We start from the raw sequence: 20,769 nt of genomic DNA on the forward strand, positions 1-20,769 counted from the left end.
TCTGTGTCGCCCTGTGAAGGACTGGCGCCCCCTCCAGGGTGTATTCCCGCCTTGCGCCCAATGATTCCAGGTAGGCTCTGGACCCACCACGACCCTGAACAGGATAAGGGTTACAGACAATGAATGAATGAAAATATTTGCTATATTTGAGCAAAAATGTTTTTGCTCGCTGCTTTAACCAGTGATAGTAATAGGTGTGCTCACTACAGCAGGGGCTATTTGAAAAAAACTCAGCCAGATAATCCCAAAAATTGTGATTATCCAATAGGAATATTCCTTTTTCTATTGGACAATCTTGAGCTTGAGCAAACTTTGAGCTTAAGTTATACGGCTAAAAACAGACATCCTGCTCTGTGGTGTAGCCCTCAGTTATATTTGAGTTAGCCATATAACGTAATCCCGAAATTGAATGTTTTTCAACAGGAGTTTCCTAGGATACTTTCCTATAGTAGAGACATAATTTTGGGCTTAAGTTATCTGGCTAATCTGAGAGACCCTGCTATGTGGAATACGCGGCCGGTTGGCTGCACCGGTCAAACGACAATCCGCGGTGTAGCGTTTCAGCGCCAGAGACACCGAAGGAAATCGTGGCGGGGGGGTGGAGCGCGCGGTGCACGCGCACACAGTTACTTTCCCACCTGCAGGCAGGTGAGCACGCGGACGACTCCGAGGCGGTGAAACGGCAAACACCTCGGAACGGTTAAACCCGCTTAACTAAACAGTTGGCCTGGAGTTCCAGGATGTTTCGGGAAATTGTGGGAATCTAGAACCTGCTTTTTATGGAGAACCTGCGCGAGGGGGATTCAGCGGTAGCAATAATCTTTGTTGGACAATTTCAGTCAATTCAAAAGGGGATATGTGTGCTCTGGAGTCTGCCATAGCAAACTAGCTTCGCCTGACGCGACTAAAAACAACGAGACACTGTTTTTTGTTGTTGTTGCTGGTGGTTTTCTGTCTGCCCGAGGAAGTTGGACTTCTGAACCGTTGAGAAAACATGGCTCGTCTGGTCTGGTTTGGTCTGTTACTGACGGCACTTATAGGTGAGTAACAACAAGTACAATTCAAACACAAGTTAACCTCAGGCTATACTGACTGTACATAGTACAGAGTCCAAATCTGCCCGTTGATATAACTATAGAATTATAAACATATGAAATACGGCAGGTACATACCCAGGACCTAAACAAGGAACGTCCCTGGACGTTCAAAATAGGTCTAAAAGTAGTCTGTCCGTTAAGGACATATTTTAAACGTCGATGGACGTTCAAAATCCATCTTAATAAGTTACTTAAGTGGTGACCAATCGATAACGTCAGTGGACGTCCACAATGCGTTTGATACAAGTAATTTATTTCGGGACCAATTAATAACGTCAATGGACGTCCAAAATACGTCTAATAGTCGTCTTTTCAATGTCTGTGTTTGGACGTCTTTTCAACTTTCATTTTCAACCTTAAGAGAACGTTGATTAGATGGCAGTTATTACGTTATTTCAAAGTTAAATCAACGGCTAAATGTTTACTGGGTACGCATACACATGTAGAGTACACATTAACGTCTGTGTGGTCTACAGTCACCTGAATAATATCCGTCTTCCTTGTGATAGCGCTACACATCAGTTATATTACACTACTCAGTGACAACAATTCAGTTTCTGAGATATCTCTTGACAGATTTCATAACAGGACATCTGATTTCTCTAGCTATTAATTACTAATGTTAAATAGGATAACACTTAAGATTAAATATGTCAAAGTGAGAATATGACAGAGCAGTTAGAGAGATAACTTAAGCCCAAAAAACAAGTTGTAATTTAGGAAAATAGCAGGCACTTTAATACCGAACTATCCTCAGTTTTGGTCTTACGTTTTCAGGCTAACTGGGAAATCCTGCTTTATGTCATAGCCCCAGGTCTAGAATGATATTACAAATAAACTTTATAGGAAAAGAAAAAAAAAACATCTAACTTTCAACAGAAGTCAAAGTAAAAACACTTTATTTCAAGACATTTTTGAGCATTTCTATTGGTCCATTCATGAAATTTTCATACAATTTGAAGGACAGCTGTTATGTTCAAATGATGTAGTAAAAATAAATAAATAAATAAATAAATAATGATACATGTTTTTTTCCCTTGGACAGTGACGATAAACTGACAGGCATGGTGGTGATCACAACACAGACAGAATGCTCTATGGAACTAATGCATTACAGAAAGAGTCCAGACTTGTCTGGGACTTCCTTTGAAAATTCAGATGCTTTTCCTTTTTCTTTAGAGGTTCCCTATTACACGTAGCAGGTTTATGTCTTTATGACAGTGACTCTGAGTGTCTGTGATTTGCTGAGGGCTAATTGTCAGGAAAATGCCACTCAGAAGAACGCTGTCTATGTTGTTTCCACTTTGTATCATTGGAAAACCTAAAAAGCAGATTTCCATAAATTTAAGGTTAGGTCTGAGTGTGTGTATGTGATTGTGTGTGTGTGTGAGTGAGGGTGAGGGAGCAGGAAATGCGTAAGAAGCAGAGTGACATTCCTGCAAGGGACGCCACGAGTGACTGTGGTAAAAGAGTGAATGATTAATATTGTAATACTTTACTTATGAAACACCTGCTTCTCCTCTCAGATGTTTTTGAGTTTAGTGTATGTGCGTGTGCGTGTGTATTGGGTGTGTGTGTGTGTGTATGTTTGTGTTGGGTGTGCAGGTCACACTTCCAGTGTATATTTGTGCTCACCTGCATTGTTCTGGAAACACTGAGGCATCAGATGACAAACATGTTTGTGTTTGAGAGGCGTCTGAGTTTTTGAGTTTCTGTGTGACAGGTGGGATCCTTAGGTAAATAACAATATGAAAGGAAATGCCAGTGTGACAGCCACAACACACACACACACACACACACAGATAAGAAGATGAAGAATGAGAAGCACACACACAGAAAGAGGAGGAGAAGAAGAAGAAGAAGAAAAATGAGAGGCAACAAAAAGCTCTTTTTGTCTTGTCCAGTAAGTGAAAGCTGAGTAGTATGAGAGGAAGTCAGACTTTAATAGTTTTAGCCCATTCAGTTTACTAAGTGCACTGAAGAAAGCCCTGTATCGGAAGAATGTGATTTAAGTGAATTGAACAGGGGCGTCTGTATGGTTTATTGTCGCATTTAATATATCTAACACGATGAAAGCATGTGAGGAGGGTGGAGTTAATGTAGGTGAGGCGGTTCGAGTAAAGCTTGTGGCAGCCAGATTAAAAATCTCTACAAGACAGCTTTGGCTCCCAAGCTACAATTTGTTCACATCTGGGGACATTTCATAACTTCAGAAACATGACAGAAAACATTCCAGTCATGAGTCAAGTGGAAGTCTGTCAGGGAAAACGTTTATATGTTTCAAGTCAAAAGTTTGCATTTCAGTTGAGCGTTGGGCTTCTGCAGTCAACGCAACTGACAAACATTAAATGTCAATAGTCACCCAAGCCTTTGCATAAATACGTCCACAAAACATTCCTCAAACCTCTTAAATCATGCCCAGGTCTTCATTAAGATCCCAATATTCCTTTTTATTGGTACCTTTTGTTCTTTATGCCATTGGCCCACCACAAATATTGCAGTGTGTTTCTCTCAGACAAAAAAAAAAAAATTGGACTCAACCGATGAAGAGATTCAAATCGTGTTCAGTGTGTGGGAATGTCCTCGTAAGTGTGGGATTGCCCGTTATTCATGTTTTGTACTTTGTGTGTGTCCGTCAGGTTTCTGTATGTCCAGTGTAATTAATCATGATAGAAGGAGTTGAACATTAACCCAAAGTCTGGTTATTCACCTCAAAACAAATCACACACACTATTCTCACGGCACCATTCACAATACTACAGCTACAAACATACACTCACACTTACACTCAGTAACTCAGTTTCGATTCCCCACCTTTTTCTCACAGCTGCACAACTGTTCCTCTGTTCTTCTGCTATGTTGTGTACTGTGATTCACAGTACTGTGATGTTTGGTCACCCTTTATTTAATTTCCAATCAAAATGGCCTTTAAGGACAAGTTATTTACCCTTTATTTAATTTCCAATCAAAATGGCCTTTAAGGACAAGTTATTTATTTTCCAAGAAAGTTATTCATTACTAAATAAGGGCAAAGCCGAAGGAAAATTGGTAAGAGTTTCCCGAACTGGGTTTAAAATTAATTATAAGATGAGAAAATGGGATTCCTAATGGCCCTGGTAGACCACCAAGCTTTTCAGAAGACATTCCTGACATAAACAAACAAACAAACAACAGTATACACCCCAGAGCCAAGACCTCGAGATTACATATTAAGCTTTCAGTAAAAATATGGATCGTGAGAAGCAGAAAATCCAACTAGCTGAGATTTTAGGAAATATTCATGCAGGTTTCTTTTACAAAATGGTGTCTTACAAAATTAAGACCAGACCAGATGTTGAGCACTGGTACAAAACAGCAAAACATCTAAGATTACCGTCTACTATTGTTTTCAGATTTTCTGATGAAAAAGCGCTAATAATAATCTTCTCTCCCTGACAGTGAGTGTGTGTGGGGAGTCTGTGCAGCCCGTCCAGTCTTTGATCTTGCGTGCATTTGCTGATGAGGAGACACAGCTACCCTGTGAGTTCAGCATTCAGGATGACAGCAGAGTGGTGCAGGTGACCTGGTCCAGAGAGAGAACCGATGGAGTTAAAGAGCTAATCATCACTAAACACATGACTGAAGGACTTCAAGGTACATACAGAAATAAACACACACACAAGCATGGGTGTAGTTTCCCTCTGAAACTTCTAAATCCTGTTTATGCTGTTCTCATTATAAAGCAATGACACTACTTAAAACACACCCCTCAAGCTTCTCTGAAATGTGCTGATAATGTGTCCTTATCAATTAAGACTAATTATCCGTAATACTTTTATCCGGAAAATGTCTTCCAAATATTGGGAAATGTCTTTAAAGGAACACTTTTTTACCTAAAAAGTCCAGCTTCAAAATCATTGTGATGCTTCACTGACCTGTAATTGGGAGAATAGGGCCTCTGTTGTCACTACTGTGGGCTCAGCACTGCAGAAACCGCACTATGTAATTTGTTGGGGAGTGAAGGAAACAACCACACCCAACCCTTTCCCACTGATTTTATATATATATGTGTGTGTGTGTAAACCGAGTGTTATTTGTTATTTTAAGTGAGTTTTTTTCTTTGATGTCGTTAATGATTCTTTAGGAAAGGATTTAATAAAATGGAGGAATGTTGTCCTAGTCCCAGTTCAGTTTGATACATTTTGGTGTTTTAGATTTAAATTATATATGAGTACAACTACATAATGCTGAAATGTGGACAATAAAATTTATTCAATAGAATACAATAAAATTAATAGGATTTTAGTAAAACTGAATGTAACTTCTTTGATCTTGCGTCAGATATAAAAGAGAAACACAGGTAAACCATCCATAAAACACAAAGAAAGGATACCCAATGAATGCTATGAAACAAAGGATCTCTTGTAGAGATTCCCTTTGGCAGAAAGTGCTGTAAAATAGAACCCTTCCTCTCTAAATATGTGTGTGTGTGTGTGTCTGTGTGTGTGTAGAGTTTCCAGGTTTCAGTAACCGTGTCCACTTCAAGAGTACTGACCCTTTTAAAGACTCAACACTGGTGATTGTGAACACGAAGGAATCGGACAACGCCACATACACATGCCACATAACTACCTTTCCATCAGGAAACTTTGAGAAACAAATCACGCTCACTGTCTGGAGTAAGATCTCTCTCTCTCTGTCTCTCTCATATGATATAAAAGACAGTTGTTTTCTGTAAAGTAAGATTGAGGACTAATAATATAACCAAGAGAATCTGGCTTTAATTTTGAAAACTGAAGGTAGCGTGCCAAACTGTAATTAATGATGGTTATCATCAACAATGCACATTGTTTGTTACCTCTGATTGGTCTATTTATGTTATTGAAACAAGATATTAAAAAAGAAAATGTTCTTAATTATATATAAATAAAATTGCAGCTCTTGTCATGAACAGTATTTGATACGTATTTAGAGTTCAGAATGTATGACCTCACAGGATGAAGCTAAAACTTAACAATGAGAGGATAATGTTTTGATACCATTAATATCACGATGTTTACTATACTTACCTAGATCTAATCGTTCTGAAAATATTACATCATTGTACAGATTTGCAGAATTTGACGATGACGTCTGTGATAAAAGCAAGATGAAACGTGCTTGATCACATGGACTAAACACTGACATATCCCTATTTAGTGAATACTTAGTTTAGTATGGGAAAATAGCTACACAAATCAGTCAAAATATGTTGTGTTTACTTTAGTTTTCACTGTAGGTGCCAAGGCTAATGTCGAAAACATAATAGCTTTTACCCCACCAGTTAGAACTGAATATAAATATAATAGTTATACCTGAATATAAACAACATCAGTTACATATTATAGAATTGTAATTATTATATAATACAGCTGCAATATTATATAATTTGATATACCTGAAAATTAGATATGTTTTTTTATATATAATTCAATGAACTCGTTTTGTACACGTGTCTGATACCATGTAAACAAGTGTACTTTAAATTTCCTAGTAACTCTGCATGGTTTGGGGCAAGTGTGTGATTTAGCCATGTAGTGTATGTAATCTTCCTCATTCTGTGTTTACTCTTCTCCAGGGATGCCTATTGCCATGCTCGAACCTGTAATTCTGGAGGAAGGTCAAACATTTCGTGTAGGGGCTACATGCCGTGCGGTTGGTCTGCCTCGGCCCCACCTCTCCTGGGACACAGACATTCCTGGCCAGTCACAGAACAAAATCTCAGAGGATAAAGTCATCACATCCTACTACTCCTTGCATCCTTTACGGAGCCTGAATGGCCGGCGGCTGGACTGTTTGGTGTGGCACCCTGCTCTAGAACGCCCCCAAAGGCACAGCAACACACTGGTAGTGCACTGTGAGTCCACTTGATCAGTCAATAGATAGCTGTTTGACTTGGCAATATTGATGTGACTCTTAAGCACTGTTGGAAATGAACTAGTGTAAATGTAAGATGTTGATCCAGTATGCATCTGAAGTCAGTGTAGGCTGCCAGTAATAATTCCAGTGATTTTAATCCAGTATGTACAGCACTGTAGGTGTTTTCAAGTGTACTTTCACATTACATGACTGAAGAGATGCAAATCTGTATGTTTTCACAAAGTGAAACTGAAACCTTTGATTTTTTCCAGTTAAAAAAAGATAAACTTTTCAAATAACATCAGTGCCATTTTAATGCTTCTTCAGTAGAAGATGTGCATCCAGTTTACAGCCTACATACTTTTTCACGCACAGATATGGATCACTTAGAAACACAAATCTGGGCCATTGTGGTAGAAAGGTGTAACCTGAGAAAACAGTATTGGAAAACAAAGATGGGAATGCAAATGTAGCCTGTAAATTCCAGTATGTTTTTATAACATCGTGTGTGTGTGTGTGTGTGTGTGTGTGTGTGTTTAGTTCCTCCTGATCCTGTGGTTGTTGGGTATGATCAGACTTGGCTGGTTAATCGGATAGGAGCAGAACTCAAATGTGAGAGTGGAGGGAATCCCCAACCACAAAACTTCACCTGGACCAGGTACTGTCTGCCTGTCTGTCTTTGTATCTGCCAAAATGTTTGTCTGTGTGTGTGAATCTCTATATGTCTACTTTCCCATGTGCAGATCTCCACAAACGTGTTAAAGAATGAACAACATATTTGTAGATAAATGACTAGGCTGATTGGGTCACCTGTGCATCATAACATTGCCATTGATACCATAACGATATTATAGTTACAGACCCAGAGCATGGCCTTATTTATTTAATCTGAAACCAAGGTATAAATAGGAAAAACATAGTTCACTGTTGGTTTTTAGCCCCCTTCAGATTGAGCTGTTCATCTCTTACTCTTCAGCTACTAAAAGGAGTAAAATCTGTCAACAGTTTTGAGTCTGTTCAACTTATGATTCACTTTATTATTAACTGGAGTAATAGTAAAAATAAGAAGCTTACTAATGAAAACAATAAACCACCAGCTACAGGTGCATGGCCCACTAAATGTAGCATAGCATTATACAAGTGATTATTCTGATATTATAGCAAATTGAGAATATATGATACTTATCTATACTATTATGATATTTGTAATTAGGGATCTGGCGGCACGGTGGCGCAGCAAGTAGTGTCACAGTCACACAGCTCCAGGAACCTCCGGGTGACTATCTGTGAGGAGTGTGGTGTGTTCTCTCGGTGTCCGCGTGGGTTTCCTCCGGGTGCTCCGGTTTCCTCCCACAGTCCAAAAACACACGTTGGTAGGTGGATTGGCGACTCAAAAGTGTCCGTAGATGTGAGTGAATGTGTGTGTGTTGGCCTGTGAAGGACTGGCGCCCCCTCCAGGGTGTATTCCCGCCTTGCGCCCAATGATACCAGGTAGGCTCTGGACCCACCGTGACCCTGAACTGGATAAGCGGTTGCAGATAATGAATGAATGAATAATTAGGGATCACTGAGATAGACTTGGACTTATACTGAGTTACCCCATCAGTTACTGTTAAAGTGATAGTTTGGCTGAAAAGCAAATAAACAAATGTTCTCAATATTTCCTAAGTCTGTTCATATAGAATTGAGGGCCAGTGGAAACTAATACCCAACCAGTAAACAACAGTTACCTCTACCCTCCACATTGTAGCCTTTTTGTTTCAAACACTCATACCAAACATTCCAAATTCAAGTATATATTACATTATATCACTTTTTGCACTCCTCAGTTCTCCTCTGTAATTGACCTCATACAACCGTTTAATTCCAGTGTACTCTTATTCTAATGCTTAAAGAATCCATGACACTGCAGAAATCTCTGCATAATCAGGAGTAAACGCACACTGTAATGACCTCACTCTTGCACTCTCACTTTACCTCACACATGATCGCACTACATGCACACAAAAGGCATTAAACTCCAGAAGCCGTGCTTATTCAAATGCTCTTTTGAGGGTAAAATAAAAGCCACAGTGTAATGTTACAACTTGCGAGTGAAGACTCAGCAGGAGATGGTTTCACACAAGCTGTTGAGGGGGGGGAGCAAGAGAGAGTGAGAAAAGAGGAGCGAGAGCAAAGAAGAGAGGGAGGAGCACAGGGGGAGACACTTCCTAAGCTTTAAATGACCACACTGCACCGTAAATATTGTTTTAATGGAAGCCTAAAAAGACAGGGTTTTACTTTGATTAGAGACACTCTGCAGGAGGGTATCGGCACAGACGCTTCTGTAATTACAGTAGCAATCTTTCATCTCCTGGGATAGACATTATTACAGCACGCTGATGTGGCACTTGGCTGTGCTGTGTCATGCTTGGGCACTATTCCACAGAGAAAAATAGAGGTCTAGCCTTCTGTTCCAGCAGTGTTGAACTCTTCGATAATGTTTGATAAAGTATATATATATATAAACAAGTATTTATATGGCAGTATATACAAATACAAAAATGTGCTCAGAATAAATTTTTGTTCTAATGACAAATACAAAGCTTTGTTCTATGTTTTGACCTAAGCACAGAATGCTCATATGTTTGGTTAAAGATGGTGGAATATGAGAACCTTTGGTCTTATGCTTGCCCTGGCAACATGACCCCTTTCACTAGAACAGTGGGGTCTTGCTGGTGTGTGTGTGTGTGTGTGTGTGTGTGTGCGCACGCACCGAGTATCGGGGTGTGTCCTGCTAAGTGCAGTGTGTGTTTGTGGTGGTTTTTAGGGTTTGAAGACAATCCTCCTGTTCTCAAACTCTCTGCGTTACTCACAGATCGTCACTACAAAGCTGCTGGGCAGACCAAAGGGTAAAAAACACTGGGGAGATATTAGAAGTGAAGTCATTCATTAGCTCAGAGATCTCCTGGCTCCAGGGAAAAGAGGTGCCTCAAAGACAAATTAGTATGTGTTCTTCTATAGTATGGTATGGAGGAAGTGAGTTAATCGTTTATATAATCAGAATCAGGCCTCTTTTGGCAAATGTACATATGACTTATACATTATTTTAGCACAACAGTGATACATAGGTTCAGTTTGGATACTGATATAAACATAGTTTATTGGTGTAAAGATGTGGCCGGTCCACTATCAATATTTGGTGTTATACTCAGTTGCTCCAAACTGGAAAAAATAGAATTTCAAAACAAATTACATTTAAAATGATATAAATATTTTAATTTTATGTTCTTATTTAAGGAGGTGCATGACTACTTTTAAAACTTATTAATGTTCAGTAATTGTTGCATGTTGTAATGTACACTTCATTTATTCACAATGCATCATATAAGGCATACATATCTTATACTGAAAAAGGAAACATTGTATCAGTTGATATCCTGAGTGTAGTTAAATGTGCTTGGTACATCCCCCAACAATATTTTCAATAGTTTTTGCCCTTGTTAGCTTCAGAAGTGCCAAACTAAAGAAGCAAACCTGAGACCCCAATCAGATTAATGGATAGACAGATACTTTACTGATCCCAAAGGAAATTTAGCAAGAAAACGTTACAAACAAATCAGTTACTGGAAAGGCTGCCACCCACAGCGGCGTCGGAAGTCTGAGCGATTACGTTTGTGGCATTTGTTTAAACCATGTCAATTTGATTTACTTTTTTCACCACCGTTTACTTTATAGTGATTTTATTGTTCCACTGGGCCAGTTTCCCAGACCCAGATTAAGACTAAGCTTAGACTGAAAATAATTCTCAAGGATTAATCACCATTAACTCTGCAATTTAGTCCAAGACTAGACTTAATCCATGTCTGAGAAAGCAGCTCTGCAGGGTTTAATGGATAATTAAATATAAATGGCTTGAAACTAAAGGAGACTAAAAGCTTCACGTTCATATTTAACTGAAGCTATAATATTTTAATAATGATTCATATAGGAATGTTAAAAATGTGTTAAACCTTATTTATTCTTTTGTTTTATATCATGACTTCCTGTGAGTAATAACTACAACACACATAAATATGTGCTCTTAGTTGGGTTTGTTTTTTTTCTAATCATGTAATTTAATATTAATAACAGTATTTTATTTAATCATGTAAAATAACATTTTTAATAATGTATAATATAAACATATTGGAGTTGTAAATAAACATAAAGAATATTTTGGTTTGTATGTGAAATGAAATTATGTCACAGTTGTAACATGACTGGGATTAACGTTATTTCTGTAGCTAGCTCTGGGCACCACACATTTCATAATTTTTTTTAATGTATTGATTATTTCAGAGATCTACTGATACGACTCTAAGCACATGAGGTGGTATGAATAAAAATAAGCATCTCACCTTCAACTGTTCGTCATGGAGGAAATGAGCTAATCATTTATATACATGGTGTCAGGCAGCTAGAGGTTGTCAGAAAACAAATACTTTTTCACATATGCAGTATAAGAGTGTGATCCGTCAAACTATCATTATAATAAATAATAAACATTAAGGCCAGCATGTTTTTTGTTGTTGTTGTTTTGCGGTGTGTAGAAAGGGCAGCAGTTTGCCTGAAGGTGTGACAGTGGAAGGCCACCGGCTCATTTTTAATCACCCACTGAATAAGACGGATGAGGGTGTGTACGAATGTGAAGCCAGAAACAGCATGGGGGCGGTGCGAGCGGAAGTTAACGTAGCAATTCCAGGTAACAGCCTCTCTGTGTGAAGAACGAAAAAGCTTTTATTTTAACCTTGTATTCTGTAATGACATCCTATAAATTGTTGTTTTTTGCAAATTCAGGTCAATTCTGGATTCAATTTGTTTTGTGATATCACAAAAATTAAAAAGATGTATAAATGACTTATAGCAGCTTAGCTTTACCTGTTATAAGACAAGATAATACATTGAGGAGTGTTTCAGCCTAGACTACTTTTCAAATGAGGCACAATACAGGGTAACCAAACAGAAAATTCCATTTACATGCGTCAGTCTAAAAGGCTCAGTGACAAAAATAACTTTACAAACACACAAGCGTTGTGATGCTTATTCCTTATATTTTATTTATATTATCGGATGAGTTCTGTAATAAAATGACCCAGAGTGTGTGTGTGCGTTTATTGCTTGATATAAAAGTGACAGAAAAAAAAATGGAAGAACCACAAGGACTGATAATGCTTTTAATAATCATACTTTATCACTGCCTGATAATGGAAAGAAATCGATGATCCTTTTATCTCAAGCTCCTCTTTCAGCTTTAAGAATTTGGTCCACACTAAATGTGATGCTATTGTACTACTATAGACTATTACTTTCTTTGGAACAATAGCCGTATTATGAATACTCAAGGAGAGTAAACAAAAAGAAATACAATTATGAGTCAGTCCTGGTATATTATTACAGACAGAGTGCATTTTCTTTTTCCACTGGCAACAGACACCTTGCTCTACATCTTAAGTGCTTTCTCTTTGTTCATTTAAGGGCTTTATTGTATTGATATAACTTGCCCTTAAAGGGCCCATATAGTGGAAAATGAACTTTCAGTGCTTTTTTTTTATTTAAAAGTTGTAACTCTGTTAACGTATCAGGGTGCTAAGTAATCCCCAATCCACACAATTCTTATAGAGAACCAGCCTATTAAGGAATTAGGGTTTTTTTATGTCACACTTAATATATTTCTATATATACACACAACACCATGAAATTGTACATGGATTCTTCAATCTGTGTAGTATTCCCCAAATGAATGTTTTAAATCATCTTTTCTCTGTTTAAATTGCAAGCAGTGGGTCAGTTTCAGTGGCCAGATTGAATTGTACTGCCCCCTAGTGGTAGACAAATGCATTTTAACACTTCTTTCCTTTCACCTTTATATTTAAAGTTGCCTCTGAAACTGCTAAGTACATGAACCCATCCTCCCCCAAGCTCCTAATGATCATAGTTGGGGGAGTGGCTGGTGGCGTGGTGGTCATCATGGTGTTTATTATCCTTCTGGTTAATCGCCACCATAGACGCAGGAACAGAAAACTCAAGAAGGAGCTCAGTGAAAGAAAGTGAGTCTCCCAACAATCATCAACACATCTATAGTCATCATAATACTAATACTTTAATCATTTACATTTTTATAAACACACTTCTCTTTTATTTTCTGTTTGTTTCAGAGAGGAGATAAATAATCTCTCAAGACAAGCCTCCATGAGAAGACTCAACTCTTTTAGCAGTGACCCCAGGGTGCAGGTACTACTTGACTAACTTTTATTTAAAATGGATTTTCAGGTTTAAATGGTCTGCTTAAATTGTTTAAGGACATTACCTCAAATAATGTCTGGTTTTATGGAGGCACAGTCACAAAAATGCCATCACTGAGGTGGTATCTTCAAGGGTGTTCTTTCAAGTCAAGACAGGGAAGACGACTGTCTGTGAGGAGTTGGTGTGCTCTCCCTGTGTCCGCGTGGGTTTCCTCCGGGTGACTGTCTGTGAGGAGTGTGCTGTGTTCTCCCTGTGTCCGCGTGGGTTTCCTCCGGGTGACTGTCTGTGAGGAGTGTGCTGTGTTCTCCCTGTGTCCGCGTGGGTTTCCTCTGGGTGACTGTCTGTGAGGAGTGTGGTGTGTTCTCCCTGTGTCTGTGTGGGTTTCCTCCGGGTGACTGTCTGTGAGGAGTCTGCTGTGTTCTCCCTGTGTCCGCGTGGGTTTTCTCCGGGTGTGTGTCTGTGAGGAGTGTGGTGTGTTCTCCCTGTGTCTGTGTGGGTTTCCTCCGGGTGCTCCGGTTTCCTCCCACAGTCCAAAAACACACGTTGGTAGGTGGATTGGCGACTCAAAAGTGTCCGTAGGTGTGAGTGATTTTATGAAAAAGGTGAAAAAGGTAATCCTTCTAAAGTTAAGGCACATCACTGAAACTTACTCCAACAGCAACTTTTTCCCCCGTCACAATGTATAGTCCATAACTAAAGAGGATTTTTCACCTTTGAGCCCTCAAATATATCATTTGTAGTTGTTTTCTAAACTATTTTCAGAAGCCCATTCTTTGTTGAACTGTAGCTGTCGGGTATTATTCCAAGCACCAATGGAACACTGACAAATGGTGTTAGATTACAAAACAAGTTCAAACACTGGCAAACAAAGTTTGTATTGTCTGCAACCATGAAACATTTGTCTGTAGAACCTGACATCACACTGAGAAAGGTCTACTCTTAGTCAACAGTTTATTGTTTATACCTGCCAAATAAGTGCCCTTTGTAGGTTGCATCCCATCCCTTGCTCTCAAATATCTTAATCCCACCTCTAACTCAACCATCAATGGAAAGTTACCCAGTAGGACCTCTGCTGACCAGATATTTCATTGGCTGAGTAGCCTTAAAGAACACTCAAGTAAAATATTAATACTTTGATAAAACAATGACCGAGCTAAAAGTAAAAAAAATACATTGATTACGCAGCATCTCAAAAAACAACTTAGGAACTGAGTGATCCCAGTAACAAGGAATGTCCCTGGACGTTCAAAACAGGTCTAAAAGTAGTCTGTCCGTCAAGGACATATTTTAAACATCAGTGGACGTCCAAAATCCATTTTAATAAGTTAGTTAAGTGGTGACCAATCGATAACGTCAGTGGACGTCCAAAATGAGTTTTATACAAGTAATTTATTTCGGGACGTCTGTGTTTGGACGTCTTTTCAACTTTCATTTTCAACCTTAAGAGAACGTTGATTAGACAGCAGTCATTACGTTATTTCAACGTTGAATCAACGGCTAAATGTTTACTGGGATTGCTCCGGTAGTAGTCTCTCACTGCATCCTTCCAGATATATTTAATAAACTGCCTGGCCTCAGCACAAGGGCAACTTTCTCAGTTCTCAGGGACCTCCAGGAACTATTTTCTTCACCCGCAGTCTGTATGTAAAATGCTGAATATCTGGCTTAGAAAGGTCACGGCCCTAAAATAAAAATGTGGATGGACTAGTTTTCAAAAAGGTGTTGACACCTTTTTATCACAAATGGTATGTAAATGTCATAAATGCTTGAACTTCTTTTTGACTGACTGTTCAAACTTTTACTCCAATGTGTGCTTATCTCTTCTTTTCTCAGACGGAGGAATGTGCCCTTATCAGACTGGACAGTGCCTTAAAAAACAGCTTCCTATCTCTAGAGGTGCCCATCCACTCATTGTTTCATCTATTGTCTGTATTTTATAATGGTTATATTTTGTAGTTATTTTACATGCAGTTTATATTAATTAGGTAGAATACCTTTAAAGGAAAACTAGGTAAAATTTTATATCTTTGCTCCTGGGCTCCCCCTACAGTTGTAGAGTGTAATTCACTTTTACAGCCCTGTCCTGAAATCGAGGGATAGGCATATGTCTGCTAACCTCCTCCAGAAATTAGACAGTGCAGATTCTGCAGTGCTGAGCCCAGAGTAGCAATGACATAGGCCCAGTTCTCACTATTACAGGTCAGTGAAGCTTCACAGTGGTTTTGAAGCTGTACCTTTTAAAGGTAGAAATACTACCTAGTGTTCCTTTAATCTTTAATAAGGCTTATCATACACACATCTCATTTACTCAAATGGTTATCTAAATAAATGCCCATTGAAAAGTGCTTCTATCATGATGTCTCTCTATAGAACCTTTATATTTAAGTGTAGTATGTTAATGTAATTTGCGGATGCTATAAGAACTCACTGGATGATCACTGGATAATTCCTAATGTGCCAGTGGCCTCTTTCCTCCAGGGGAACTCCACACTCTGTACCCAGAGAGATGGATTCAGAGAAGGCGAATACGACAGCCTTGGCCGTCCTGCCATCTACCCGGCTTGCCGCTCAGATCGAGGGAGTGGGAGGAAGAAAGAGACGGAGGCAGAAAGAGAGGAGCGCAGGCGCAGAGTGGAGTCCTACGTAACAAACAGCACTGTGGCTCTAGTGAGGCTTTTCTTTTAAAACCTACTAAAAGGACATTTAAAGGATATTGCATTTAAATATTTGTGAAAGTACTAAATCAAATAAAGCTGAAAGCCACATATTTATCCCACTTTTTGCAAAGGCAGCATCCAAATAATTCATATTTTCTATTACAAATATAAGACTTTCAGCTCTGTCATGAAACAACAACACAGCGGAAAAAAGACTTCTGCAATTAACTCTTTTTCTGTTTCTTTTCTCTTTTTTGTCCTTTACTCCCTCAGGATTCAGATTCGCTTCACAAAGACCAGAGCCCCCCATCACTGTCTGTTTGTTCAGGGCCTCTGAGAGAAGGAGGAATGGAGAAAGAAGGATGGGGACAGAGAGAGGGAGTGACCGAGGGAGAGGAGGGTGACTGCACTTCCGACTCCTATCAGATATCAGAGGCGCTCACAAACCACTTCCATTACAGTAATGGCTTCCTCAGGCCAAAGCCTCATCCCAATGCTATAATATTACACCCAAGAGGTCAAATCATCTGAGTGTTATCAGCTTACTTTGACTGTGGGCCACAGGGCTGAAGAAGAGGACATTCTTCTACATGGCATCTCACTTCTGCGATCTTTTTTTGACCTGCTTTTAGCCTCCAGGATCTCCAGGAGTGAACAGAGATGTTATTAGGTTCGCTGGCTTTCTGCTGCACCAAGGCATCTTTGGAAATGCCCAACATTTCTTCTACATTCCGTGAGGCAAAACGAATGCCTGTTAAAACCCATTCAGAAGGGAACAATAATGTAATGTGTTTTTTGTACCCAGTGGTCTCAACCAGCCCTTGCCGTTTAGACAACTTATACTGGGCAGCTGCTGTACAAGATATACCTCATAGTCTGTTCTAGGCATCGCTGAAGTGCCTCCCACAGGCAAATGAGGGAAAAACAACTGCAAGAAGGAAAAATACTAGCATCAACACACATTTAAATACGAAAATGCTACATTAATACAGGCACCGACTGACTCCAAAGCCAATAAATACTATCAGTACATTACCAGGCTACTTTGTCAAGATTTTATGACACTGGAAAAATTACATGGCGCACATGGCCCACAGTTTGCAGACATTGTTACTGCTGAAATCCTGCACATCAACATGGTTTTTCCTCCTTTATTGTAGCAATGCCTCTACCCTTCAGGAACACTTTAGATGCTGGAATATGTCTGTGAAGATTTGACTGTATCCAGCAACAAAAAAAATGTTGAGGTCAAGTGGTGCTACTGGAAGATGTGTTCTGGATCACAAGTGCCACTCCAACTCATCCCAAGGTTATTGGATGCTGCTGTCACTCAAGAAAAAGGGATTTACACCACTCTAGCTGATCCCTGTCCTACAGACTCATGTGCAGCTGATCACTGCTCATCTGTGGAGATCCACAGTTGAACGTCTGTGAAACCTTAAAACAAATGGTGTAAATATAGTTTACAATTTTCTGTGTTAATATTTTCTTTATCCAATTCTACTGTGGAGCCACAGGACAGACATCTGGCAGTCTGACCCTAAATAGAGAGATAAGAGACCCTAAAGCAAAACACCAGCACCACAGAGCGATCCTTAAACATCATCTAGTTGAGTTCATTGGAGTTTGTTCAGGTGCTTGGTCAAAAGCTTTTAAACCACACAATGTCAACAGAGAGCACAGGCAGCCCTGGCTGAGGAATGTCCAGCTGTTACAGTGGTGCAACTTTGGGTCGTCTCATGGCAAAACTCTTGTGATACTGTGAATATCGTTTGTCTTGTTGATTTCCTGTTTTCTCATTCCTTTTTTAAAATGTGTACTCCTTATAAAATTTATAATTAGAAATTACTACTAGAAAATTCTCCCAGGCATTTATGGAAAAGCTAAATATTCCACCACTTTTTGTATCATTTTCCTCCATAATTCTTTTATTTCCAGTGCAACTAAGTCACTGCCTGTACCTTCCCTACTTTGGGGAATTAGTTTGCACTACACTGCTGAGTGTAGAAACTTTAATAGTTAATTTTTATTATTTTTGTTATCATGTTAGTTCCATTTGGTTGTGATCAATGTGTTGATGTAAATATGAGTAAATGACCATAAGATGAAAGCATAAAGAGAAATGTTTTTTCATTTTTTTTTGTATATTTCTGTACATTTTGTAACGACACTGGAACAGAATTTGTCAACATTTTTGTTTATTGTAAAAATAAAATAAAATTAGTTAATTAATAAAAGAAACCTATAATATTTGGAAAACCAAAATGGTTGGAAGTTGGGTTTAATTATCTTGAATAGAAATTACATTTCAGTGTTCTAGGTCTCATTTGTCCTTGCTTTTCCATTTCAAAACGCTTTAGTCTGAGGTAACTGGACGTCTTTGTGTGTTCTTTGGTGCGTGCGGAGGTTACTCTGCTGGGAGAAGCTTTTCCCGCAGGTGCTGCAACTGAAGGGTTTCTCTCCTGTGTGAATTCTCTGGTGCATCTGTAGGTGGCTGAAGCGGTCAAAGCTTTTCCCGCAGAACGAGCAGATGAACCATTTCTCTTTCAGAGGCTTTCTCCGGTGAGGGGATGTGGCTCTGCCTAAATTGATATCATCCACTGTAAATAAGCCTCTGCTGTGGTTGTGGTTGAGAATATCGTATGAGAGAGTGGGACACTCTTGAGGTCTAGTGTTCGTTGTTGGTGAGACAGGAAATAGTAACCTTTGCTGGTTTATATTGTCTACTCGCTGCTGTTGAAATAATGGCCGCTGAGCTTGTTGTAAAGGGTTAAAGTCTGCTGATGATGCTTCGTTCCATGGGGGTTGGATCCGGTTCTGTTGTCTCATTGGCTGTGGGTTGGAGCAGTTTGTCCTTTGCGAACCGGATATGGAACATGTGCTTTCAGATCCTGGTATCTTTTGGGAACTTGGTATAGGACACGTCCTTTTGGAACCTGTTATTGAACTGGTCCTTTGGGAACTGGGTATGGAACCTGACCTCTGTGAACCAGATAGAGAAACTGTTCTTTGGGAAACAGGCATGGAAGCACTCACACTTTCAGTATTAGACAGAAAATGATTTCTTTCCATGTTTGCACATGAAGGAGCTTGTTCATCTACAAAATTGCAGTCAGAATCATCTGTATCTTTTGTACTATCTACATCATTCACTACAGAAACAGAGGACCAGGTTTGGGTCTCACTCTCTTCAATCTCAACACATTCTGGCATGGACTCATTAGTCTGGCCTAGAACAGCAGCCTCTTCCATTTTCATTTGAAGCTCCAGTCCACCAAAGTCCTCATCACTAAGGTCCTCTATAGGTGGGTGAAGGGAGGTATTTGAATCTAAATCTCCGTTATTAACAAGGGTGACTTGTAGGTCAATTACTTCAGCAGAAGCACAATGACTGTTCCCAGGTGGAATGTCTGTTTTCCTGCTATTCATGCCAGAGTCAGACGCTTGATGATGTTTCAAAACAATCTGCGGATTGGTCCTCTCTATGCTCTCTCCTTGACCTGAGGGGAAAAGAATTCTATGTAAGTTCAACTAGTTATATTTATGCTTTATTCTGTTTGTGATAATGCAAAACACTTTGTAGTATATACATTATACATATAAAATATTCTCTCAAATTTAAACACTTCTGATCATCCACTAAATACTCAACTTTGGAAAAATGTTAGCTACGGCACAATTTCAATTTTTGTAAAATTATAATTTTGGAGGCAGGTTTTTCTTTGGAAAATAAATTTAAAATAACACTAATATATTCACTAGAGATTTCTTTATATTGTCCCCTCAGTGTAAGTAAATTCACAGAATTCCTCAATACATTTGACAAATTAAATAACTCAATATTTAATAGTAACTTATTCCTAATCATAAATATATTTGTTAAACACTACAGTTAAAAATAGGGCCTGACTTTTAAGATAATATTTAAAAATTCTAATAATTCATCGTGACAATGATTTTTTTAAACTGAGAAATCGTTTTTAACCTCTGAAGTATATATATATTTTTCGCCCGCGAAATCACTGTGGTAGTGGTGTCTGATAATTATCCCCAGCGGTTTAATCCAGCTGCTGTATCGTGTACCGTGGAAGGCAGCAACGCTCTGTTTACCTGCTCTTTTTCCAGAAAGTGGAGCTCGGGTCGGGCTCACTGGGCTCTGGGACTCTTTAATGGACCTCAGTTCATTTTCAACCGTCTCCAGTTTTTTCCTCAAAGCCTCTATCTCTGAGTTTTTGCGGCACATTTCCAGACGAAGCTCCACTAGGTCGTCGTCATACAGTTTACCGAGCTCCGCTGCCGCCGAGGCCAGGACCGCGGCGAGTCTGCTGGGGAAAGAACCGCTGTTACTCGCCACTTCGTGCTCACACAGCATTGTTAACTTCTGTTAGTAAACTAATCATAAAACCCCAACCACTCGGATACAGCTGTCCTCTTAAATGTCGAGACTAATTTAACATTTCTACATCTGAATCAAAAATAGAGGTCCTCAAGTAACAGTAGCTTGTGGACAAACGGTATTTTCCGGTCGACCGTAAATACTGTAAAAGCGGGGACCTCATTTAGGTTGTAGTTGGCCTTAGTCGGAATTAGTGTTTTTTATGCACGTCATCGGTAATATATATTCATTAGCAACTTTACCAATATGTTTTTGAAAGTAGACCCTAATATTCGATATTCAATGTGTTCAGCCCGACAGAAACCAGCTTTTGTTAAATTCTGTGTTAAGAAGAGTTCACTCAATAAATTCCTATGAAGAGCTGTTCCAATTTAATTCAAATCTATACACAGAGTGGCCTTTTATTTAAACTGTAAATCAATCATTCTTATAATGTGTGTTCTTTATACTTGCACATCTCAAGCAAATTCAAAAAGAA

At 39.1% G+C, this 20,769-nt stretch overlaps 2 protein-coding genes across 2 annotated transcripts; one reads left to right on the plus strand and one right to left on the minus strand.

The window, feature by feature from the left end:
- Window positions 1–580: 580 nt before the first annotated feature.
- Window positions 581–18,080, plus strand: LOC136675604 (nectin-4-like). The gene is made up of 11 exons (XM_066652241.1): window positions 581–1,040; window positions 4,536–4,730; window positions 5,588–5,755; window positions 6,694–6,972; window positions 7,515–7,632; window positions 11,546–11,697; window positions 12,871–13,042; window positions 13,151–13,226; window positions 15,072–15,134; window positions 15,717–15,905; window positions 16,169–18,080. The coding sequence occupies exons 1-11, from the start codon at window positions 995–997 to the stop codon at window positions 16,424–16,426; spliced, it is 1,716 nt and encodes a 571-aa protein (XP_066508338.1). The 5' UTR covers window positions 581–994; the 3' UTR covers window positions 16,427–18,080.
- Window positions 18,081–18,141: 61 nt separating this feature from the next.
- LOC136675607 (uncharacterized) lies at window positions 18,142–20,412 on the minus strand. The gene is made up of 2 exons (XM_066652247.1): window positions 20,006–20,412; window positions 18,142–19,395 (listed from the first exon to the last, which is right to left on the minus strand). Exons 1-2 carry the CDS (start codon window positions 20,265–20,267, stop codon window positions 18,242–18,244), a joined length of 1,416 nt encoding a protein of 471 aa, XP_066508344.1. The 5' UTR covers window positions 20,268–20,412; the 3' UTR covers window positions 18,142–18,241.
- Between the last annotated feature and the right edge of the window lie 357 nt (window positions 20,413–20,769).

This window comes from Hoplias malabaricus, chromosome X1, assembly GCF_029633855.1.
Source record: "Hoplias malabaricus isolate fHopMal1 chromosome X1, fHopMal1.hap1, whole genome shotgun sequence".
NCBI lineage: Eukaryota > Metazoa > Chordata > Actinopteri > Characiformes > Erythrinidae > Hoplias > Hoplias malabaricus.